Here is a 23956-nt window from a genome sequence, read left to right on the forward strand (position 1 = left end):
ATCAAGTCTGCCGCTCGCTGGCTTGAACAGTCTCTTTTTCACCTCCTTATCCTCTTTTGTTGCCTTACTGTGCTGATCCACCGAGCTCTATACTCATTATTTCTTTATCTGTGTTGTGCTCGCGTGGTTGACGCTGTCTCCAACACAGTGATGTCGCTGTGAAATGACTTGGAGAAAGAGTACTCAACCGTGCGAAAAGGAATAACGACTTAAGTGCTCAAGTTGAAAAGTACCAGAAGCCTTATAACTTGCCTCCAGTCTTTAAGACTATTTTTGATTTGATCATAGAATCAGTGTTTGTTATTAGCAATTTATTAATGCGCCAATCATGAACTCCTCTGGGAATGATAACTGGCACCCGGGCAGCCTGCCATCGCACCCGGGAATGGATCAAGTGAACCAACAGCCCCGTCCTTTAGGATCTTTTAGGTATGTGCTCTCAAGAAAAATGAACTTCATTAGTGATGTTGAAGTACGTACTGGGAAGAATGGAAAGTGCTGACTTGGTTGCGTCCCGCTGTATAGTCAGAACCCACCCCCTCAACAAGGTCCGTCGTCGCAGCCCGTTCTTCCACCAGCTGGTTAGGATTCCCTCTTTGTGACATATTCCCGCATTATTGCGAAGATATATTGGTTTATTGACTTACTTTGTCTGCTATGCCAGGCCCCTATCATCCGGCGAGCCAACCTGCAGGGCACTCGCTTCCTGGGCTGGCGGAGTTGAGCCAGGGTCATGGTGGCGCACACCAACCTCCTGCATATGGCCAGCACCATTCTGCTGCTTCCCATAGCGCGGGTCATTCGCTACCAGGTATTGGACAAGCGATGCAGCATCCTTCTCCTCAATCCATCAACCGAGAGCGTGAGCTCGACTCAAGAGAGCGCGAGTTGATCGAAAGACAGCGTCAAGAAGAAATGGCCCACAGGGAACGTGAACAGCGTGAGCGTGAGCAGCTAGAACGGCAGCAGCTGGAGCGACAACGGGAACAGCAGCATCATCCAGTTCAGAGTCATACGGGGTCGATACCTTTACATCAGCCTGTGGCGTCGAAAGTGCCAAACTCCATACATGGCCCGAATGGGCTTTTGTCCAACTTGGGATCAAACCCACCCAATGGTACGCAGGGATCTATCCAGTCGTCTGGCGCTCCCGGACCCATGTATGGTCCTCAAATTCCACATGGGGAGGGAACTCCAAGGTCATACATGCAGCACCCTGGTGGACCACCGGGACAGCCTCTGCTGGCGTTCAATGGGACCGGTCCTCAAATTCCAGGGAATGTTGCTGCCCTTGCCCAGGGTCAGCAGCCGATCTTGAATGTAAGTATCTCTATGTCTATATCCATATTTAGCTTTGTCTTTATAGAGGGGCATGTTACTGACTTGCGTCTAGGATGCACTCAGCTATTTGGATCAGGTTAAGGTCCGTTTCGTTGATCAGCCAGATGTATATAACCGTTTTCTTGACATAATGAAAGACTTCAAGAGTCAAGCGTGAGTATTAGTCATCGGACCATATTCACTAAGTGCGTTCTGCTAATAGGTGACTGAAATAGCATCGATACACCCGGAGTCATTCAACGCGTCTCTACACTTTTTAATGGCCACCCCGCTCTCATCCAGGGCTTTAATACGTTCCTGCCTCCTGGCTATAGAATCGAGTGTGGGACAGATGACAACCCGGACGTCATCAGAGTGACAACACCGTCAGGCACGAACACTATCAGTATGCCCCCTCGCCCACGTCACTCAATGGACTCCTCTGGTGATCTGGGTCCGTCTGGCGGGATGGCCCCTCATGGACGTCCTGAGTTTTTTGACCAATCTCGACCTGGCTGGCAGCAACATCAACCCCAGCAGCAACAGGGTAGCCTCCCCGGCTCATATTCTCCTGGATCTCGCATAATGGGTCCAGGTATATTTGGCCAGCAAGGTGGACAGGGCCAGCCCCAAGACCATCATTATGATTATCCGACACAGCAGGAGCAGCAAGCCGCGGCGGGTGCGGCAGCCATGGCTCATGGACAAGACCAGCGTGGTGTGTCGCAACTTCAGGGTGCAGCTTCTGCAGCCTCTGCGGGTCTTGGCAGGCCTTCCCTATTGCAAGTGTCCCCCGCTTCTGGACAAGGTCCCAACCTAACGCAGCCGATGAGTAGCCTGGCCGGCGTCGGAACAGGCATGCTTCAGGGCTCGTCGCCCGCTGATCTAAAACGCGGACCTGTGGAGTTTAACCATGCGATCAGCTACGTCAACAAGATCAAGGTTAGTGTTTTTTTCGTGCTGATATATCCCGCTCATCCAGCTTCGCCTTGTTGACATTATTTTCGTATTAGAATCGCTTCGCGAGTGCCCCTGAGATCTATAAGCAATTTCTCGAGATCTTACAGACATACCAGCGCGAGTCAAAGCCTATTCAAGATGTCTACGCTCAAGTGACGCAGTTGTTCAATACAGCCCCAGATCTTTTGGAAGACTTCAAACAATTTCTTCCCGAATCTGCAGCTCACGCGAAGCAACAGGCGGCTGCGCGTCAAGCAGAGGAGGCAGCGCCTATGAGTAATGTACGTGGAGAGCCAGGCTACCCAAGCGCAAACGCTCTTCCATCCCAAACTCCTAACCGTGACGTTAAAATGCCACCTCTCGGCCAGTTCAACGTTAAGGACTCTGCTAAAGAAGGCAAGAAACGTCGAGGAGGACCCGGAGCTCCATCAACACTAGGCCCTTCAAACTCGGGTCCTTCTGCAGGTGCTGATACCGCACGAATGGCTGATGCCCAAGGAGGCCGACCACAGACAATCCAGCCTGTAAATGTCAACAAGGTGAGCCCTCTTTTCCTATGTACTGTTTTATATCGCATTTTACTGTACTTCATGCATTGGCTCGTGGAGCTCTTTCCACGAGCGGAAGTTCTATGTTGCCAATACCGGCTCTCTTGGCTGGTAGAGCACGACTGTCGTCTTTCCTTCGCGTTTGCTCCAATGCCACGACCGTTTGTAATTGTGTACTACGCATTTACTGACCAGCAATAGAGAGCCAAGGTCCACCATACAAAGCCAACCCAGGCAGAGGCCCCTGTAGTCTCTCCAACCCTCGTTCCCGCTCTTCCTGAGCCCATTCAGCCGACGTTCTCACTTACACCCACTCAGGAGGAATTTGCGTTTTTCGATCGTGTCAAGAAATACATTGGCAACAAGCAGACTTTCAGCGAATTCCTCAAACTCTGCAATCTTTACTCAACTGATCTCATTGACCGGCACGTGCTTGTAAAACGAGCTGCTGGCTATATTGGCTCTAACCCCGAGCTCATGGCATGGTTCAAGCGTTTCATGCATGTTGAAGAGCCCGAGGATAAAATTGTCGAATCCAAGCCGAAGCACGAACCCGGGGTTGTCAACCTTTCCCATTGCCGCTCCTTGGGACCTAGTTATCGCCTTCTTCCTAAGCGTGAGCGCCAGAAGCCTTGTAGCGGTCGTGACCAGTTGTGCTACAGCGTTTTGAATGACGAATGGGCTTCTCATCCCACCTGGGCATCTGAAGATTCCGGCTTTGTGGCCCATCGCAAGAATCAATACGAAGATGCACTGCACCGTATTGAAGAAGACAGACATGACTATGACCATCACATTGAGGCTTGCACTCGCACTATCCAGCTGATTGAACCGATCGTTCAGCAATTCCTGGTCATGTCCGAAGCGGAGAGGGCTGCTTTCAAGCTTCCTCCTGGGCTCGGTGGTCAGAGCGAAGCAATCTACCAGCGCGTGATCAAGAAGATCTATGACAGACAGCTTGGTGACAAGATCATTCGCGAGATGTTTGATAGGCCTTGCCATGTCCTCCCGATCGTTTTGTTCCGCCTGAAGCAAAAGTGTGAGGAGTGGAAAGCTAGCCAGCGTGAATGGGATAAGATTTGGCGCGAACAAATGCAGAAGGCGTATTGGCGTAGTCTTGACCACCAGGCTATCGCCAGTAAAGGAACTGATAAGAAGCTGTTTGTGGCGAAACACATTCAGAATGAAATTCAAAACAAGTTTGAGGAGAGCAGGAATCTACGCAAGAGCGGGTTCCAGGTTCCCAAACACCAGTTCGAGCTCACTTTCGATGACCCGGCGGTCTTGATCGATGCTACTCACTTGCTTCTGACCTTCATCGACCGCAACTCCGCTGGGTTTGGTGCTGACCCCCAGAAGGTTATGACATTCATCAAGGACTTCATCCCGGTCTTCTATGGTATGGACCGCGATACTTTCCATGTGTATATGAATGAACTCTCCACGGGCACCTCCCCGACCGACGAGGCGGATGATGAGAGTCTTGTGGCAGAGGAAACCTCGACTCGAAGTCGCAAGGGACTCAATGGCAAGAGAATGGATCTTCTCCGCGATGTTCTAGAGCGTCGCAGCGAGAAAGCCAACCGGACCGATAAAGAGAGTAGTACTCCTGCCAGCCGTGATGGTACTCCAGATGCAGCACTGGTCCCATCGACGCCTGTTCCTGACCCCACTGAGACATTCGACGTGGCGGAGCTGAAGTGGATGGAGCATCCAGGGCAGGGCAATTTCAACTTGGCACGGGAATACACCCTCAATGAGTCCTACGAGAAGAAGCAACATCACTTGTACGCCAACTTGAACATCTACTGCTTCTTCCGCACGTTTGAGATCCTCTACTCGCGCTTGCTTCGCATCAAATTGCACGAAAAGGATGCTCATGAGGATGTGCGCCGTGCCCTTATGGCCAAGCCCGCTCAGGAGCTTGGACTTATCGACAAAGTGCCCACCGATTTCTTCTATGACTGCGACCCAAAGGCGAACCTGTATACTCAGATTGTCCGTATGTGCGAGGAAGTAATCAAAGGAGACATGGAGTCCTCTCATTTGGAGGAGACCCTTCGTCGCTACTACTTGCGGAGTGGCTATCAGTTATATAACCTGGAAAAGATGTTTGCCGGCATCTCGAAGTTTGCCGGTTCCATCTTCAACGGTGACTCGAAAGATCGCAGTTCCGATATCATCAATATTTTCTTCAAGGAACGGGACAGAGAAGAGACCACGCACAATCAGGAGATTCAGTATCGTAAGCAAGTTGAACGTCTCGTTAAGGATGGTGACATCTACCGCATTACCTACGTAAGGTTTCTAGCCCAAAATGATTGAAGATTCTCTAACAGTGTCTTGCCTATAGCAACCGAACACCAAGAAAACTACTGTGCAACTTTTGACCCCCGAGGACGCTACCTTGGAGAATGAGGAGCTGAGTCAGGAAGCGCGTTGGTCATACTATGTCTCCGCTTACACCATGCGTGATCCCACAGAAGGCGTGCCATTCTCACAGTTGCGCATGCCATTCCTCAAGCGGAACCTACCCCCCAAGCTTGAACAGGAAGAAGAATATAATCGCTATTACCGCCCACTTGTGCATCAGGATGGCCTCATCATCCGTATCTGCGCCAACAGTTACCATATTCTGTACGAGCCTGGCAGCTACGATTGGTGGTGGCGTCCAGCCGCTCCCCAAGATGAGACGCCTGAGGAAATTGCCAAAGAAGCGGCGGCGATTAAGGAAAGACGTCGTGACCGGTTCACTGAGCGATTTGTCAACAATCCTACGTGGGCGCACGGACTCAGCAAGGACCAAGTGGATGAGATGAATCAGCGCTTCCGGTCTTGGGTCAAAGGCACCGAACCCGAGAGTAGTGCTCCTCCTCCTGAGGCATCTACTCCAGAGCAGAAGGAGGAGCAAGAAGATACAGAAATGGCTGACGCCGAGCAGAACGCTTCGGATTCTAATAAGGAGGAGTAGGTTCCTCAGTGAGAGAGGAGGTCCGAATTCAGACAAATGACCTATGTAGGATGGAGTCCCTCCTGACATGAATGAAGCTTTGCATATGACCGTTTTTAGATATCCCTAGCATTGGAATGGAAAGGGACGACATGGATAGGGTTTCTCTTTTCCTTCCAAGTGTACAAGGAAGGGCGGGGCGCGCTTGTCAATGTTCCGTGTTTATCGAAATCTGTTTGCTCGCTTGTTTATTTGTTCGAGAATAGTGGATCTGATATCTGCATGACCAGCGAATATGTTCAATGGCTTACACGAATGGGTTTGTCGCTTATTGGATCTCGGCTAGGGGAGTTTCCTTCACTTGCCGGGGAAACCTAGTCTGGGGTTGGGGCGGTTTCCCCGGCTTTCAAGGCCCCACGGACGAGATCTTCTGGTTTGGTGTAAGGAATTAGGGATGGATCACATATGGGTTGCTTTTCACTTGTACTTTCACTGTACTTTACTTAGGGAACTCTGGTCGATCAATGATTACGTCTTATTTGTTACGGTTCTCTTGCATCTTGCTAGTCTATCTATGTCTATGTTCTGTTAAGTTCTCATTTACTCCGCATGTTCCTGGGACAACAAAGAAAAAGTCAAAAGATAAAGCTCCGGGTGTAGAGAGTAGCGATTGGTTCATATTCTTCTACTAGTAGTATTATCTGTTAGTAGTAGAAGGATCTTCGTGGAGTGGACATTGTCTCGGCATTGAGGATGGCCAATGATGGCCACGGACGAAAGCTCCGTGTGGCCGAAGTTTGATAACCGATACAGGCCGAGACTGGGCCGATGGGCCAGACCGGACAAGACTCGGGATCAGCACGGGGATGTTCGAGAAGACGTAAGTATCTGACCACCAAACACTCAGGTTGCAGAGGCAATAAATGGGTGAAAATTAACGTGATAATTTAATGAACTCCTCTGTAAGGATTGAATCCTGAATATGGAGCATGAAATAACATGGGTCCCCCTGCTTGATATCAACGTGACGTCGGGCAAACGGAAAGCCGAGAATATGCCGAGGTGACGTCAACGGCGAAGCACTCCGCTGAAACGATTTTCGAATCGACTTTTGGAGAGAGAAAAGTTATATAAGATGAAAAAGGTAATTTTCATGTATTTACTCCGGAGCACGGCACATAGGGCTGTAATTATAATTAGTTTCATCAGAAAACCCCTGAGATCATCAGCACTGTATCGTTCGACCATGATAATGCTGGTCTCATAGCTGTCATTGTATAGGTAGAACTATTAGGGATAGATAGGGATCTACACACATACTTTGTACGGAGGTCCTAGGGGAATGCCCAATGAACCGCCTCAACACAAATCCTTCCTCGTAAAATCAAACTTACTAGCAGTAATTAATTGATTCGCCTATCCAGAATTAAAAATGTCATCCTTTTGTCCCCGAGGGGTTTCAGCGCTCTCCACTTTGGGGTTATTGTGGCGGGGGGGTATTGGGTACCTGTACCATATTTCTATCCTCAAAGCTCCCCCATCCGCGCGCTTACTTTTTCCTTTTCTTTTTCTTCTCCATTCCCTCAATTCCTCTCCTCTCCTCTCCTCTCCCCTTCTTCACCATTTCTTTCCCTTTTGTTGATTTTCTCTTCCTCCCACAATGTCTGTTTCTGCGCTTCTAAGAAGCCGTGTCAGGCGGCCTTCCTACCTCAAAAAGCTCGCTAAGGCAGAAGACCTCGTTGAATTTTTCCCCCATGGCTCCTACATCGGCTGGTCCGGATTCACGGGTGTTGGATACCCCAAGTGCGACAACCCTCTGATGTCCTGAATCATTGAATGGAACTGCGCTGACTGTCCGTCTCTCGCTATCTAGGAAAGTTCCAACGGCGCTGGCCGACCATGTGGAGAAGAACAAGCTCGAAGGAAAATTGCAATACACTTTGTTTGTCGGTGCTTCATCTGGTGCGGAAACAGAGAACCGCTGGGCGAGACTGAACATGATCGAGCGTCGGAGCCCTCACCAGGTTGGCAAGGAGATTGCCAAGGGTATCAACTCGGGACAGATCAAGTTCTTCGACAAGCATCTGAGCATGTTCCCTTCGGATCTTGTCTACGTAAGCTTTCTGAGAACCGGAATTCCAAGATGAGGCGTCTAATATTTTTTTTTCTAGGGCTGGTACACGCTGAACAAACCCAAGAACAGGCTGGATGTCGCTGTTATTGAGGCATCTGCTATCACCGAGGATGGCGGTATTATTCCTGGTGCTTCCGTCGGCGCATCGCCGGAATTGGTCCAGATGGCCGATAAAGTTATCATTGAAGTGAACACCGCCAGCCCTTCATTCGAGGGTCTCCATGATATCACCATGTCTGACCTCCCTCCCAATCGCAAGCCTTATCTCATCATGCAGCCCGAGGACCGGATCGGAACTCCTCACATCCCCGTTGACCCCGAGAAGGTTGTCGCCATCGTGGAGTCAGATTACCCGGATCAGACCCAGCCCAACGCCCCAGAGGACGCAACCTCGCAGGCCATTGCGACCAACCTGATTGAGTTCCTGAAGCACGAGGTCAACCACGGCCGCCTGCCCCAGAACTTGTTGCCGATCCAGTCCGGCATTGGAAACATTGCCAACGCTGTCATCGGTGGATTGAGCAAGGGTGGCGCTGATTTCACCAACCTGAAGGTGTGGACTGAAGTGCTTCAGGACTCGTTCTTGGACCTGTTCGACAGCGGCAACCTGGATTTCGCCACTGCGACATCGATCCGTTTCTCCCCAGACGGATTCAAGCGTTTCTACGACAACTGGGAGCGCTACGCCGGCAAGCTCCTCCTCCGGTCTCAGCAGGTGTCTAACTCCCCCGAGATTATCCGTCGGTTGGGCTGCATCGGCATGAACACCCCCGTTGAGGTGGATATCTACGCTCACGCCAACAGCACCTGTGTCATGGGTTCCCGCATGCTGAACGGCCTCGGTGGTTCCGCCGATTTCCTCCGTAGCTCGAAGTACAGCATCATGCACACTCCCAGCACCCGGCCCAGCAAGGTTGATCCTACCGGTGTCAGCTGCATTGTGCCCTTCTGCACACACATTGACCAGACTGAGCACGACCTTGACGTCGTTGTCACCGAACAGGTAAGCTTTCTTCCGCTCATGTTACTAAACATTGCAATGCTAACCTTTGCAGGGACTTGCCGATGTCCGTGGTCTGTCTCCTCGTGAGCGTGCTCGTGTCATCATCGACAAGTGCTCTCACCCCGACTACAAGCCCATCCTGACTGACTACCTCGACCGGGCCGAGTTCGAGTGTCTGAAGAAGGGTATGGGCCACGAGCCTCACTTGCTCTTCCAGGCCTTCAAGATGCACCAGAACCTGGCTGAGAAGGGAACCATGAAGATCAACGGCTGGGATTAAACTGTTTACATCTCACTCAAATTCAGCGATCAAAAATACGTGGTGGATAAAAGCATAGATGGATACACTGTGTATTAAGATCTATTTGATATGCTTGGGTTGGCGAAGGGTTCATTGGGTCGGGAGTCTTGTGTATATGTTCAATCTCGTTATTTGTTAGGCAGAGTACATAATGAAATCGATATGCCATAAGTAGTATTCTTGTGTCCATATAGTAATGCGGCCTGGCCTTTGTTCTCTCTGGCTTTAAAAAGCCGGAGTTAACGCTAACTACAGACAAGAGCGGATTAGAAAGCAATGTCAGACCCAAACCGGAGATAGGACGTCAACACGGAGATAACGCTAGATCTTAAGCGCAGAGTAGCGAGAATGTATGGAACGACGACATCATAGAGAATTGGACCCTATATTCCCTAGAAGACTATAAAGATGAGCTTTCCAATGCTTTAAACCTACTAAGCATTGACCAGATTGACTGCCCAATATCTACATCTTCCGCTACATCTTCCGCTACATCTTCCATCTATATCCCACATCGACATCCCCAAGGACCTCTACATCTCTACACAAACAAAACCACCATGACCACCCACATCTCCACCAACAAGCTCGCCAACACCCGCGTCCTCATCATAGGAGGCACATCCGGCATCGGCTTCGCCGTCGCCCGAATCGCCCTCGAACACGGTGCCTCCATCATCGTCGCCTCCTCCAACCCCGACAAAGTAACCTCAGCTATCACCCGCCTCAAAACCCTCTACCCAGATGACCAATACACAGCCCGCATCGCCGGCACAGTCTGCAACCTCGGCGACCCAGCCTCCCTCGAAGCAAATGTCCTCAACCTCTACACGTTCTCCACAGCCCCAGACACCTTCCCAACCCAAATCCAAACCAACCAAACCACCGACAAAGTCCCCCTCGACCACGTCGTACTGACCGCCGGCGACGCCCTCAACCTCCGCAATCCCACCGACTCGTCCTTCGACGTCCCCTACATCCAGTCTTCAGGCACCGTCCGCTACATCGGCGGCCTCATCCTCGCCAAGCACGCCCCGACCTACCTGCGCCAGGCCCCGTCTTCCTCGATTACCTTCACCAGCGGCGTAAATACCACCCGGCCGATGCCTGGGTGGACGATTGTGACTGCGATGGGCGCGGCAATTGAGGGTATGGCGAGGGGCTTGGCGGTGGATTTGGCGCCTATTCGGGTGAATACGGTTTCGCCGGGAGCGGTGCTGACGGAGATTTTTGGGTCGTTGGGGGCGGAGGATATGGAGAAGCTGGTTGAGAGGTTTCGGGCTGGGACGTTGGTGGGTGAGATTGGGAGGCCGGAGGATGTGGCGGAGGCGTATCTTTATATTATGAAGGATCGCTTTGTTACGGGAGAGGTGGTGGGGAGTAATGGGGGGAGGTTGTTGAAGTAGATTTGATCGTATATTTTATTTTATTTTATTTTATTTTATTTTTATTTTTATTTTTATTTTTTTTAATTCTTTTCTTAGAGTTTTTATAGAGTTAATAGAATGAATACGGAATGGTTGGCTTGGAATTGTTTTGCTATATTTGGGTGTTTTGGCTAATTTGAGGCATCCCTTATGCCTGCAAACATCTGACTTATGCATCCTATCCGCGAAAAAGGGAAAAGTAAGGTACTGTATAATCTTCCAAGCAGATTAAAAGGGCGAGTATCCCAACGCAACGCTCCCCAGGCGGGAGTCCTGTCAGCCCGGTGCAGGGAAGCTGGGCAGGCAGCAAATATACCAGGAATAAAATCAAGCAAAAGGGTAGTCAACCATTGCTGTGACGACAACTGTTGGGAAGTGACGCTTCCTCTATATCCGTCCAGTCATTCTTTAGGCCACATTCCTCGATTTCGGAGCGATAGGGGATGGGCCCTTGTCAGGAGTCCAGATTGTATGGCCTAGATCCCCCCTCCTTGAATGTATCCACTTGGATGATTTTGGTTACTCGTGGGTTCCTTGTGAGGGCAGGATACTCCCAGCCTCCCCATACTGAAGTAGCTGGAAATGCAGTACCATCAAAACCCCGATCGGGTAAAAAAGTATACATCTCCCTGAGCAGTCTCAGCAAACGCTTGAGAAAGTCGACGTCCAAACCGGTCGACCATTGCTGGTGTCTTCCTTTTACTCATTTGACCCAAGACCACTTTCTATCTGTTATACGATCAACACCAAAGCCTTGGCGTCCTGTAGTCTTCTGAGTATAAGTCTTGTAGTGTTCAGTCGAGAGTTTAACTCCATTTTGACCACCGAGACTGCTGTAAAAGAGACCGCCATCTTTTCCTACTTGACCGTATTCTCGTATTTTTCAAATATTTCAGTCCCGGTGCGCGTTTGCAGTTTGCCTGCGAAGCCTTGTCGTTTTCGCTCCATGTACTTTCGTTAGCTTCATCAAACTCAGCTTGATTTGCGGCTTTGAGCTCGGCATCTTCCACAATTTTTATACCTTCAATTAGGAATGTAGGGAACTTTGACGGTCGTGGCGTCATTGTGGACATTGAATTCCCCTTCCACAGGTTGGGGGTTACCTTTAGGCGGCGACCCTTTGGCATGTTGTTCAACTTGGTAGTGTACATCGCTGGCTGCCATGATCAAATCAATGACGCCTTCTCCAAGGGTTTCAATCGCACTGAGAATAATGCGCATCGGTGCCGTAAAGGGATCCAAATGACTCGCTGGCGGCTCATGCTATGTCCGTCAGCTACAGGTTCTTAGCTATCATCAAAAAAAAAGCACTTACTCTAAGAATCTGCTGACACAGCTTGAACTAGCTTGCATATCTATATCCCTGGGCACATTGCCTCCGACGCGGCATACCTTCAAGTGAAGGGCGAGCTTCCGGATTTCTCGCCTGCGACACTTCAAGCCCCAGCTGTAACAACATACATCAAGGACTTTACGACAACCCCCCGCAACCTCATTGATATGGGGTATCGGTACCCTGGTGCACATTCATATCTCAGAGGAGAAGGAGGGTCGAAAAACATCAGACCTTTCTCCTCTACCACCGGTGGGGAGGCCACAGCTGTGCCGAAGACAGCTAGGCCGCCGATTATCTATCTGAGAAGCAATATAATGCGTAGGACCGTAGATGGCAATTCCGGTCAAGGCAAAGACCCAACTAACTGCCTTCGAAGCAAGAAAGATCATGGAATAAATGAACTCCGAATAGGGAGAGGAAAGGGAATTTATAGTCAAGGATAAAACCAACGGAGATACCGCAGAGCCTTAATCCGGCTATTTTCACCAAAACGGAATGAAAGTATTCAGAGGCCCTTAATCAGCCTATGTAATATAAATTTCTATCTCGAGTCCCGCTGTACCTAGTCTTTAGCATGTAGCATCTTCTATATGCCAAGTAAATTGAGTCTCTATACTTTAGCGCAAGACCCTCAGCCTCAAAAGCTTTCCAAGCCAGGTTTTCTCCATGTGAAACAAACCACAAGATTCCTTTCTTGGATTGGCTTGGCTAAGGATAATACTGATACTTGATAGTATACACTGTTAGAGCATTGTGCAACATAAGCTTCTATACCTAGGCATATGCGGTGCTCCTTCTGTAGTATCTAATATAGTGTAAATGATATACTAAATGACTTAGGCATAGCTATTCTATTCATTTCATTTCTGTTGTTCTAGACCATCAGCCTCCAGACCTCTGTGAGTACAACCCGGGCAGCCAAACACCAGAAACCGGAAACCCTAATCTACTCAGTTTCATCTGTTCCTTCGATACCACGCACTTGACCACAAAATGCCCAATGTAATCCAGATAAGGGTATCGAAGTTTGCCACTCGCATAGTTACCCTGAAGAGCCGGGTTGCCCAGAGAAAAAGAGGCTGGGATGTAGTACTCGGTCAGGAAATTGTATGAACAGGGCTGGTCTAGGCTCTGACCAGAACCAATATCCCTACACCTGGTGTATTTTGCGCAAATATACTCATTATGTAAGGAACACACTCTTCCAGAACTTAGAGCATTCCAGAATTCGTACCTATGGCTCACCGTGAAACCATTAATGCATTTTTCTCCCAAAAAGGAGCAAATCTGGCCGTTTCACATCTTCCATCGCAGATCAATAGACAAAAGCAAGATATAAATGTCTGAATGACCCCAGATGCGCCCTTAAATATTCTCTACATCCCCTCTATATTTGTCGTACACAGGCAATTTTCGCATCAATCACCAGGCATTTGCCCAAGTTCAACCATGCGTTTCTTCAGCCTCCTCCTTGGAATCCTCAGCCTGGCAATCACTGTGAGCGCAACGAATTATGACATGCCGCCGAAAGATGTGGAATGCCCGAAAGAGTGCACCCCTCTTCCAAGCGGTGGCTGTTTCGACATCAACACAGGAGGCTTTATTGAAGAGGGAAAGGGCGGCGAACTGACCTGCGGATGTGTGAGTGATGAAGCGTTTGATTAGGGTGACCTTCTCCATCCGATATAGTACAGACGTCACGTCATTATTCGATTGATAGATCTGGGATTAATATTGCTTTGATCGATTGTTAATTGTGCGCTCCTTAAGAAAAAGTGACTAGTGAATATGACACTAATATGAAGATGAGGGCCGTAGTCGTAATCATCTTCCGCCGGCTTACTCCCAAAAGCTGCATCTTTAATCAAGAACATTTGGTGTCAGATTTATCTTATTTGTAGTTTCAATCATTAGTACAACAGTTAGATAAATTTTTTGTATCAGCTTCTTGGTTCCTTAGATCGAAATCCTCAGGGGCACGTAGAGTAAAAGCTAGAGGATTTTTACGCTGGCGCTTCTTCTGCTTATTTTGGAGAGCATTTTCAAGGCCCTGGCAGCGTAGCTTAAGCAGGATATTCTCTGTAAAGAGATGGTGCATCGTTCAGTTCAACTTCTTGGCGTTTTGGTCATAAATATCAAAAATATCCTGCTTAAGAAGCCTTTCAATCCTTATCCAGTCTTCCGCTTGTAGAATAGAGCGGAGGCCTTTGGTCCTCTTCTCTGCTAAAGCGCGCCAAAACGGTCTCTCGATCCCAAGGCTATAAACCAACCGATTTCCAGGCACTGTCAATATACTTTTCAGATAACGCATTATTCCCACTTGGCCAAAATAGCCTAAAAACCCCCGCTTGCTGATATTGCTTAGGCCCTGATCTTCGTGCAAAAATGCCTCTAGTTCTTTCCTGTAGGCCGTAGATATAGGCCTAAAGATACTAATATCAAGAGGCTGCAGGGAATGTATAGAATGAGGCACATATATGGCAAAAAGGATCCTATTAGCATAATAGAAGTTAATAATCTTTATGGTAATGTAGGATCCATGGCTAACAAGAATTAGAAGTCTCTAACGCCTCCTAGCTTTAGCTTTTGCTTCCCGATCAAAAATATTCTTAAGCCACGCAAATTCTAGCTTACCATTGGCCCAACTTGATAGAGAAGATGTGAAGAAATATCAAATAGGTGACTTGTAGATTTAAAAGCTTGAAGCCAGGAATCTTGTAGTTTGCAAAAAACTGCTTAGTATATCAAGCTAGGTGAAAGAGAGGTCTTATCTGTATAGATATAGGAAATTGTAGTAGTCCACTACCGATTAGTACCCCGTAGATATTGATTAAGAGTATCTTTCTCATACCGTTGTCTAGAGAAGATCCTTTTGTCTTTAGGAAGCATTCGGATAAAAAATCCTTTCTGGCCATAGCCTCAAAGTACAAAGTATACTCTGGTACAGTATCGGCCCGCTTGCATGCAGTATCAATACCAGTTATATAGCGAGAGATAAGTTCTTTATCATGCTTCTTTAAGGAGCGGCCGGGCCAGTATTTTCCTGGCTTAATTCCAGTAATTTCTTTAGCAAAATTCCGCAGCATTTCATGCGTAGGATAGAGGCCTCGATCGGTAAGCTTATTCATATAGTTAATAAGCTCCCTAGCCTGCTGGTTGTTGAGAACTCGTTGGCTTTCATACTGGTCTTCCTTCGAACGGTGCACTCCGCGGTGATGCCTTGAGAGGGTTGGTCGGTTCACACTAAATCGTTTCGCAATTTCAGCATAGTTAATTAATTCTCATTGCTCCGAGGAATCTACTTTTTCTAAAGCCGCTTCAATAGAGCCTATATTGAATGAGTTGTGATGGTTCGAAAACCTACGTTCTAAATTTGGTCTATATAGAAATCGGACGGCAGGTGGGACCGGGCGTCAGGTGATCAACTACGATATCATGCACTGAGGGCAAGCGTAGAACAACTTCAATTTGAGAAGTCATAAAGTGACTGAACAGGTCAAATCTGGAATTACTAGCTAGAGAGTATTTTGTTTAGCTAGTTCTATAAGTCACGCTTATCGTTGGAGTTCGAGCACTGCACTAGAGAGGCAATGTTACATTAATTAATTTATAAGTCGGACACATGACATTGAGATGCCCTCTCCCATTAAATAGCAACAACTGGACAACTTGAATATACCAAACCAATCATACAAAGATTAATTACTCAATATCATGACCATCACTAAAGAAGATAAACAATTGAGAGAAAGTCAAAAGCCATAAAAAGGGTCCAAAACCCACCGAATGTCAACGGAAAGGACCATGATCATGCCATACCCCTAACACCACACAGACCCCAACGCACCACACCACCAATATCACACCACACACAGCAACGATTTTCCCTCTTCCGCCACCAATACTCACAATCCCCATTGGCCATTTGGCGAATCTTCCCGATATCATATGCCCAATCTACGCTGTACTCGTCTCCCAGGTCTCATGGATAGTATACCGCCAGAACCCAAAGGCTTGGTTCTCAGCCGCGTTCTGGTAGGGTGATGCCATTCGGAATCCGGAAGAGCGCCTGGTCCATGATACCAGATTGTGGCATCATGGATGGTGAGAGGCTTGGGTGATCGACCGAGCTCTATATTGATGTTAGATATATAAGGGGATAGAGCATGGATGGACCTGTTTGTATCTATTCTTCATCAGCATCGACAAGCAAAACAAAATCCAAAGCTTTGGTATCTTCACAGCTACAATCACTCTTACACCCATCGCATTCAATTTCCACTGGGTTGATTCGATCCTGCCCTACTTAATCCTCTACCACCAACAAGCGAGTCCATTGGACAAAAGAAACACAAGACAACATGTCATCAAAAGCAACATCCGCTCGTCTCCAGAACGACTACGGCGCAGATCTTTGGGTGAAGAACCAGACCCAGGCCCGTGTATGTCTCACGCTTTAGTCCTATTTACCTCCTTCACAGCCCTATAAGACATCTTATGCTAATCAAAAGTCAACATACAGAAGGCAACTGCCGGAAGAGGTCTCTTTGCCGGTCTCCAAGACGTCAAGCACTACAATGTTGAGGAGGGATGGGCGAAACGCACAGCCGCCAATGAACAGCCGGGCCTCATAGGCCTCCTGTGGAATAGGTTAGTATATCCTATTCCTGAATGGTAGTCGGTATAGTATACTACGCCGGACACTCTCATCTCTATCTCTCTGAAACCTTCAAAACCGAAAAAAAATTCCCCTTCAATCTCCACTTATGCTTAACATGACCTGGTGTGTCTAATGGTTGGTATGTTATAGGATCACCGGACTTGGCTACAATCCTCCAAACCATTAAGAAAACGGAGTTATCAGATCGGACTGGAGTTAATATGTTGGATTGAATTGTTGGGCTTTTTCTTCTTCTTTCTCTTTTCTTGATATCATATCTTTGACTAGCGTGATGCATTGACGATAATAATTTTGATCGAATATTGTTCCAAATTCTAGCTTTTAACTATGAGAGGGTTACTCCGCATTTGTACAGTCCACATTTGTACAGAGTAGTCGGTATGTGGTTCGATAGGATCAGGCCCCGTGCAGGAAGTGGTAATTGTACTTCCCAGAGAGCTGATATATGTATAAATATATACCTAGTTCACAGTGATTTTCCTGCTCTCACTCACTCACATATATATCACGTGTCACCATTCTAACCCCGAATCTAGGCGTTCTAGGGCAAACTTGACCGATATAGTTCTGTTACGTATGATGTGCGAGGGCGATATCATAACCGACTGATTCACTGTTGAATATCCCTTTGAAAATCAACTGCTCCGTCTGCCCCTCCTACGACATCCTTGACCCTCTTGTATCGGCCCTCTTACCCTTCGTACCCTCCCCCCTCCCCCCAGGCTGGGGACCCGCAAGCCCGCTATGTCGACGTGGGGATCTGAGGCGAGTCTGCTCCGAACATGCGCAATTGGATTCGGAAAGGTCGGCGAAGGGCCTAGACACGAGAAGGGAGGGGGGAATAGGTGGTGGGGCGGAGATTGTGTAGTAGGATGTGAGAGGCCAGCTTTGAGCGTGGAGAGCTACGTAGGTTATGATTGTTAGGCAGGGGGGATAGGGCGGAGAGAGATTGGGAGAGAGGGATGATGGGTTCGAGAGAAGATTGTCGTTGATTTTAGATTGGGAGTTTGTAAGGCTGATTTTGAGTATGGGGGATAACGATGCAAGGTTGCGATTGGATTGGAATGTTGGGATCCGATACATCTACGTCATGGAATGTGTCAATCCGCTACATCCTATCTGCGGAGGATAGTTTCCATGCGGGCTATCGTGTTCTTCCTATACATACTGATCTGGCGTCGAGGTGTTCAGGGGTGGACGGGGTTCTTCTTCTGACCCAAGAGATCATCACCTAATAGCGCCTGCATGTTGAAATGATGGATCCAAAGCTCCGCGCTGATTTAAACTTTGTCATTCCGTGAAAGAAGATAATAAATTATTGGCTTTCGGAATGATAAACTATCGGTGCTATTGAAGTATGTTGTTATGGTGTACATATAAGGGAAGGGGAGAGAGAGAGGGAAAAAAAAAGGAGGGGGGGGGGAAGAGGATGTTCCTTCGCGGCCCAGCGAGGTTGAGGGTATGCACTGCCTTGAGATCAACCGTGGGTCTCTTCTTCTCTAACTGTCTTCTTTTTCACTTGAATCCCACACGGAACGGTAAACATCCACGACTGTATTCATTTATTTACTTCTCTCTTTTCTTCTCCTTTACGGAGTACTTCGACCACCATGATTGATAAAACCATGAGATTGAGACAGGGGCTGAAAAATGCACGAGGAAGATCCATGACAGGACCGTTCATGAAACTAGGCCGGACAATCTCCATAAGCCAAGTCCCTTAGATTGGTCATAAATCCTAGACTTGACTTGGGGCAGGTCTCGGGATTGTCGGCATTTTCCGTAGGGAGCCAAACGAAGGTTGAAAAAGAGAAAAATGAGATTGTTACTCAAGAGAAAATCAGTAGGGTCTGTTAGATGGAAAGGATCGGCATAGAGACAAGAACGGATCCATTGGGGAAAGTGATCTGGATTTTGAGATCGACTGATGGCCACCTCTTCTCTCCTTCTCTCTGCCTCTCTCTTTTTTTAAGTTTTTTCTAATCTTTTTAAATCTTTTCTCTCTCCCCCACTCTCACTCTGCCTCAGAATTGATTAACGGGAGGAGCCTAGAGTGTTTCATCCATGCATATGGTTACTCCATGATGTCAGATTCCCTTCGGCAAAGAGGAAAACAACATCCCTACGCCACGTATAAAAATTAAACTAAAATAAAAATAAAAATGAAAAAATATAAAAAAAAAACTGAGGCTGAGGATCAAAACAACCCCTGATGATTGATCGAACAAGTGTGGTAATGGCCAAACATCCCGTGGGGCCCGGAAATTAAAGCTCACCACGTTGATCCAATCACCGATAAATGAAGGTCCTGATCATTTCCCTTTCCGATGGTCTCCCAGAGTTTCCCCACCCTCGGCCGTCGGTTCAATTCGTTCCTTGCAGTTCAAGAGAAAGTCTGTCCGGGGTGTTTGCCTATTTTTCTCTCTTTTCTTCCCCCTTGGTCTCTTGGTCACTTGGTCACTTCCTGGAGTCTGCACAAATCAAGATGGAGAAGTCCTCGTACCCGAGTTGAGTTCGGATCCCTTCAGGTGCATGGGATTGGATCAATCGTATAGTCTGTGTGCACGGTCGGGACTCCCGACTTCAGGATGGAATGTCTTTCTCTAATTTCCCTAATCCCATGGCCCGTATCTTGTCCCTATACTCTATATAGTATAGTATTTTGGAGAAGAAGGACTAGATCCATTTGGGGTAATTCAGCTGAGGGCTGGCTGACTCCCCCATAAGGATAGGATACTGGCCTGTTTGTCTCAACGGTCGGCCTCACAATTAGTATCTGGAGTGAGACAAAGTAAAAATACTCTGGGCCTCCACATCTACCCGAGCCGTGCGGAACAACCACTGGACGAAAGAGACTGGATCCAGCGACCCGGCCACCAATAGCGGACGCTTGGTGCCTGACTAGCCTTTCTGTACACCGCCAACAAAACATACAGAACAAGCCCTTTTGAGCCAAAGTGGACAAGCCCCCCTTTTGCCTTGGGCTAGACCCGTGGCGTCCTTCCAATCATCATCGCCCGTGCTGAACTCTCCCTCCCTTTTCCTTCTCTTTATTTCCCTTCTCTCTCCCTCCATCTCTCTCTCTCTCTCTCTTCCCCCTCTCTCCTTCTTCCGCTTCGGGTTCGTTCGAAGAATTTCTCTCCATCTATATCCAAGTAGAAGAGGCCGTGTGCCCCCTCCCCTCCTTTTAGTGTTTTGTTTTTTTTTTTTTCCCTTCTCTCTCGAACAAACTTGTTTGACCACCGCTTCACTCTTTCAGCGGGCACTCATTCGTTTGCGAACCAAAATACGCAAAAATCCGTCCTTGAATTTCCATTCTATCCAACATGAGGGGTGCTTTCTTGGCCGCCGCGGCCGCCGTCGCCGGCACCGCAATGGCTGATGTCGCCCACATGCGTCGTCATGGCCATCAGTCTTTCCACCAGAACCGTGCTTACCAGCCGGAGCCTCAGCTTAGGGGTGACGACAAGTGCGAATGCATCACCAAGGTCATCACCGTCACCGGACCTCCGACTCGTGGGTTCCTCCTCACCAAGTCTCTTTTGAAAATTTGGGGAAATGAAGACTAATGTCGCCGGTAGTGGTTCCCATCAACACCCCGGCTCCCGTTCCTAGCAGCAGCAGCAACACCGAGGTCCCCAGCGTTCCCAGCGTTCCCAGCGTTCCCAGTGTTCCCAGTGTTCCCAGTGCCCCCAGCAGCGAGAGCAGCCCCGTGACCTCCGAGGCCGTGACCACGCTCCACTCCACCAGCACCGCCACCGTCACCGTGGTCGAAACCCCTACTGGTGTTGATGCCACCGGCTCGAAGACCCCCACCGGCGCTGTCCCTGGCGTTCCGGAGGCCTCCTCTCCCTCTGCTCCCGCTGGAACCCCCGCCGTCCCTGCGACCTCCGCCACCCCGGAGGTTCCGCTCCCTACTCCTGGAGTGACTAGCTTCTCCTCCACTGGTATCTACACCATCCCTGCCACTACCGTCACCGTTCGGGACACCACCACCGTGTGCGGTGCGACCACCACTGAACTGCCCAGCGGTTCTCACACCTTCGGTGGTGTGACCACTGTTGTCTCGACCAGGACCACCGTCACCTGCCCTTACGCCACCGTTGAGCCCAGCGGTTCCACCGTCACCAGCAAGATCTACACCACCACCTATGTCTGCCCCAGCGCTGGTACTTACACCATTGCCCCCACCACCACTTACGTGCCCACCAGCACCGTCGTGGTCTACCCCACTCCTGCCACCATCACCCCCGGCACCTACACCCAGACGGAGCAGGTCGTGACTGTCACCCGCACCGATTACACCTACGTCTGCCCCTTCACTGGCAATGACGAGCCCACCTCCGCCCCCGTTGCTCCCTCCACCTCGGCTGTTCCTGTGACCACCACTGCTGCTCCCTCCACGACCTCCGCCGTTGCCTCCAGCAGCGCCAGCAGCTCTGCCACCGCCGTCCCCACCGGTGTCAGCGGCAAGCAGATGGGCATGACCTACTCTCCTTACACCAACCAGGGTGGCTGCCAGCCCAAGGACCAGGTCCTCAAGGATGTTGCCATGATCAAACAGAAGGGCTTCACTCACGTTCGTGTCTACTCCACCGACTGCAACAGTCTCGAGTACATCGGTGAGGCTGCCAAGCAGCACGGCCTCAAGATGATCATCGGTGTCTTCATCTCCAGCACCGGCATCAGCGGTGCCCAGGAGCAGGTGACCGCCATCACCAAGTGGGCCCAGTGGGATCTGGTCACCCTCATCGTCGTTGGTAATGAGGCCATCCAGAACGGCTACACTGATGCTTCCAGCCTTGCTGGCTTCATCTCCTCCTGCAAGTCTTCCTTCTCCGCTGCCGGCTACTCGGGCCAGATCACCACCACCGAGCCCATCAACGTCTGGCAGCAGTCTGGCAGCGCCCTGTGCGGTGCTGTCGACATCCTGGGTGCTAACCTCCACCCCTTCTTCAACGCTGATGTCAGCCCCGAGAAGGCCGGTTCCTTCGTCCGCGCCCAGATCAAGGATCTCGAAGCCGTCTGCAACAAGGACGTGATCAACCTCGAGACCGGCTGGCCCAGCCAGGGTAACCCCAACGGCAAGGCCATCCCCGGTACTGCCCAGCAGGCTGCCGCCATCAGGGCCCTCGTTGAGGAAGTCGGCTCCCAGTCCGTCTTCTTCTCTTACTCCAACGACCTCTGGAAGGACGCCGGCGACTTTGACGTCGAGCGCTACTGGGGTTGCATTGACCAGTTCAAATAAATGATTCTGGCAATGTCAATAGTTTAGGGATATTTGAGGCTTGGAGTTTTCATTCTGTGCGGGAGATCCCGACAGAGTTTCTCTGTTTACTACCCCTTTTTTTTTTCTTTCTTCATATACTTGAATTAAGTAGATATAACCTTTCTATTTCATGTGTCGATTGACTGGAGCATTCTGTTTTCTTTGTTTGTACATGTCTTAATCTACGTCACGATCATGTAGTTTCCTTCATTGTAAACAACCATCCGTCTACAGTAACATTGTTCACTGGTAACATCCACTTACCGGGTCATGCAGCTCCCAGGATACGGCCAGCCTGAAAATTATGACCCCCAACGCGGAGTGCAGCGTGTTTGTACAGAAATTCCTCGTGGCAGCATTATCAAAAGATATTCAATATGAATATCTCTTGTATGATCTCTGAAATAGTTCTTAAACCCATGGTTTTGCGAAAACATCGAACGGTCAAACTAGTCACGTTTACCATACCTTTCTCGAGCTTTATACATAATCATCCCATAGGATTAAATCACAGTATATTATCGAAACAACCCCCACCACTCAAACTACCCCAAGTTGTTAATCCTTAGCTCACCCCGAACAGTTAGTTAACAAGGAGCGAGATAGGCCCTCTCAGGCTACTGAACAGTACAAATAATACCCGCGGCGGCTCTTGACCTTCCCGTCGACTTCCAGCACCAACCACAGATCCGAACACAACCCAAGATCCAAGCTAGCCAGTTTCGTCTTGAGGATGACCCTCAGACTCTGGGCACACAGGGTAGCTGGTGGGAAAGACAACACGGAGGAGAGAAATCTGGCTTTTTGGAGATGGTTTGTCGCCTCGCATAGTTCACTGAGGTGCTTGTAGCACGAAAAGCAGTTGTCGTACTAGAAGAGGTATATATAGCCTGAAGTATTTAATGATCTTGCGCTGCTCCGAGTATGAGCATTCCTCATTGTAGTCAACGTTGCTCAAGGGCGCTGATTGATACCTTCGATCTTGGCGTCTTCAGGGTATGCTATTCCTTTCGCTGTTTGTATGGCTTTACTAGGATGGGGTTGCTTTCTAGGCGTGAATTTTAGGGCGGGGGGAGGTTTGTTGGTAACTGATCTCGGTAGGAGGCCCAGGTTACTGGTTTTAGCCCGTTTGTCCTAGTATCCTTCTCGCTAGAAGTGTAGTAAAATCAGGTGAAGACGGAGGAGTATCTAGGAGCCGTAGTCGATTGATCGGTTTCTGGTTTGGTTCGACGGTTTCCAGTGGTCCGGTCCGGAACAGTTGGAATATCGATAGATTGGTCCCGTGGCAATGCCATCTGTAGGTTCATTCGAAGTCTGCGTTCAATATTGTTATCGGCCTAATTATAGTCGGCTGGATGGGTACTGTATGCGATGTCTTCAAAACCAAAGTCTATCTACTTCCAAAAATGAGCGGTGCTGTGGCATTCTCCCGGGGGGCTTTTGAAATTAAAGAGTGCATCGCTGGATGGGACGACACCCCCCCTTCTGAGAGCACGCTTCAGAAATCAGCCATTGATATACGCGCTGCGAGAACGCTAGGGATTGGCTGACTTCCAGCAAAGGGAACATAAAAAAATTCTGTGCTTATAAATTAGATTTCGCTCCATTGCTGTTGAGGCAGAGCTGGCGCCGATGGGCCTTTTCAGCGCTGTCAAAAGCATCGCAGAGCTAAGTGGTAGTCCCAGAGATATTCTCACGACCCGTCGACGGGCAGCTTAACGAATTACGGGTGATCCACCTCATCGTCGTGGGAAATTCCACCAGAAGTACTAGACAGGTTCACCCAGGTTCACCCATCAACAAAGATAGAAGGCCACAATTTCCTCCCACATTTGATCCTCCTCGCCCTTAGGGAAACCAAGCTCGGATGTATGCGTGGTTTGGTTCTCGTGTACTGTGATCAGGTATGCGCTGAAGGTTGTCCATTCCGACTATGCGAATGTACTTCATCCCCTCAACACCTTCCGTTGTAGACTTGAATTCCGAACGTGTCATTCCCGGCTAACGCTGCTAGACGTATGTGAACA

General features: G+C 49.1%; 6 protein-coding genes across 6 annotated transcripts; 5 read left to right on the forward strand and 1 right to left on the reverse strand.

Annotated features, from left to right (window-relative positions):
• Positions 1-328: 328 nt before the first annotated feature.
• Positions 329-5799, forward strand: BDW43DRAFT_306394 (transcriptional regulator SIN3; the record flags this gene model as incomplete). The annotated part of the gene is made up of 8 exons (XM_032046016.1): positions 329-429; positions 526-581; positions 665-1320; positions 1394-1494; positions 1557-2262; positions 2334-2819; positions 3030-5126; positions 5182-5799. 8 exons carry the CDS (start codon positions 329-331, stop codon positions 5797-5799), a joined length of 4821 nt encoding a protein of 1606 aa, XP_031905373.1.
• Positions 5800-7232: 1433 nt separating this feature from the next.
• coaT (acetyl-CoA hydrolase ACH1) lies at positions 7233-9206 on the forward strand. Its single transcript, XM_032038048.1, has 4 exons — positions 7233-7581; positions 7652-7892; positions 7950-8915; positions 8968-9206. The coding sequence occupies exons 1-4, from the start codon at positions 7439-7441 to the stop codon at positions 9193-9195; spliced, it is 1578 nt and encodes a 525-aa protein (XP_031905374.1). The 5' UTR covers positions 7233-7438; the 3' UTR covers positions 9196-9206.
• A 570-nt stretch (positions 9207-9776) lies between these two features.
• BDW43DRAFT_296749 (oxidoreductase, short chain dehydrogenase/reductase family) lies at positions 9777-10622 on the forward strand (the record flags this gene model as incomplete). Its single annotated transcript, XM_032044262.1, has 1 exon — positions 9777-10622. The coding sequence occupies one exon, from the start codon at positions 9777-9779 to the stop codon at positions 10620-10622; it is 846 nt and encodes a 281-aa protein (XP_031905375.1).
• A 296-nt stretch (positions 10623-10918) lies between these two features.
• BDW43DRAFT_261981 (uncharacterized protein) lies at positions 10919-11361 on the reverse strand. Its single transcript, XM_032040373.1, has one exon. It carries the CDS (start codon positions 11266-11268, stop codon positions 11098-11100), a length of 171 nt encoding a protein of 56 aa, XP_031905376.1. The 5' UTR covers positions 11269-11361; the 3' UTR covers positions 10919-11097.
• A 4979-nt stretch (positions 11362-16340) lies between these two features.
• On the forward strand, positions 16341-16657 carry BDW43DRAFT_306397 (uncharacterized protein; the record flags this gene model as incomplete). Its single annotated transcript, XM_032046017.1, has 2 exons — positions 16341-16421; positions 16502-16657. The coding sequence occupies 2 exons, from the start codon at positions 16341-16343 to the stop codon at positions 16655-16657; spliced, it is 237 nt and encodes a 78-aa protein (XP_031905377.1).
• Positions 16658-19718: 3061 nt separating this feature from the next.
• btgE (putative cell wall glucanase (Scw11)) lies at positions 19719-22365 on the forward strand. Its single transcript, XM_032040374.1, has 2 exons — positions 19719-20176; positions 20242-22365. Exons 1-2 carry the CDS (start codon positions 19987-19989, stop codon positions 21906-21908), a joined length of 1857 nt encoding a protein of 618 aa, XP_031905378.1. The 5' UTR covers positions 19719-19986; the 3' UTR covers positions 21909-22365.
• Positions 22366-23956: the final 1591 nt, after the last annotated feature.

This window comes from Aspergillus alliaceus (assembly GCF_009176365.1).
Source record: "Aspergillus alliaceus strain CBS 536.65 unplaced genomic scaffold BDW43scaffold_3, whole genome shotgun sequence".
Lineage (NCBI taxonomy): Eukaryota > Fungi > Ascomycota > Eurotiomycetes > Eurotiales > Aspergillaceae > Aspergillus > Aspergillus alliaceus.

Excerpts from the sequence above, each read along its gene's own strand:
- BDW43DRAFT_261981 (XM_032040373.1), bottom strand. The coding sequence starts at position 11,268 with ATGTATACTTTTTTACCCGATCGGGGTTTTGATGGTACTGCATTTCCA.
- btgE (XM_032040374.1), top strand. The coding sequence starts at position 19,987 with ATGAGGGGTGCTTTCTTGGCCGCCGCGGCCGCCGTCGCCGGCACCGCA. Across the intron at positions 20,177-20,241 it reads CGTCACCGGACCTCCGACTC|TGGTTCCCATCAACACCCCG; the intron begins GTGGGTTCCTCC and ends TGTCGCCGGTAG.
- coaT (XM_032038048.1), top strand. The coding sequence starts at position 7,439 with ATGTCTGTTTCTGCGCTTCTAAGAAGCCGTGTCAGGCGGCCTTCCTAC. Across the intron at positions 7,893-7,949 it reads TCCCTTCGGATCTTGTCTAC|GGCTGGTACACGCTGAACAA; the intron begins GTAAGCTTTCTG and ends TTTTTTTTCTAG. Across the intron at positions 8,916-8,967 it reads ACGTCGTTGTCACCGAACAG|GGACTTGCCGATGTCCGTGG; the intron begins GTAAGCTTTCTT and ends TAACCTTTGCAG.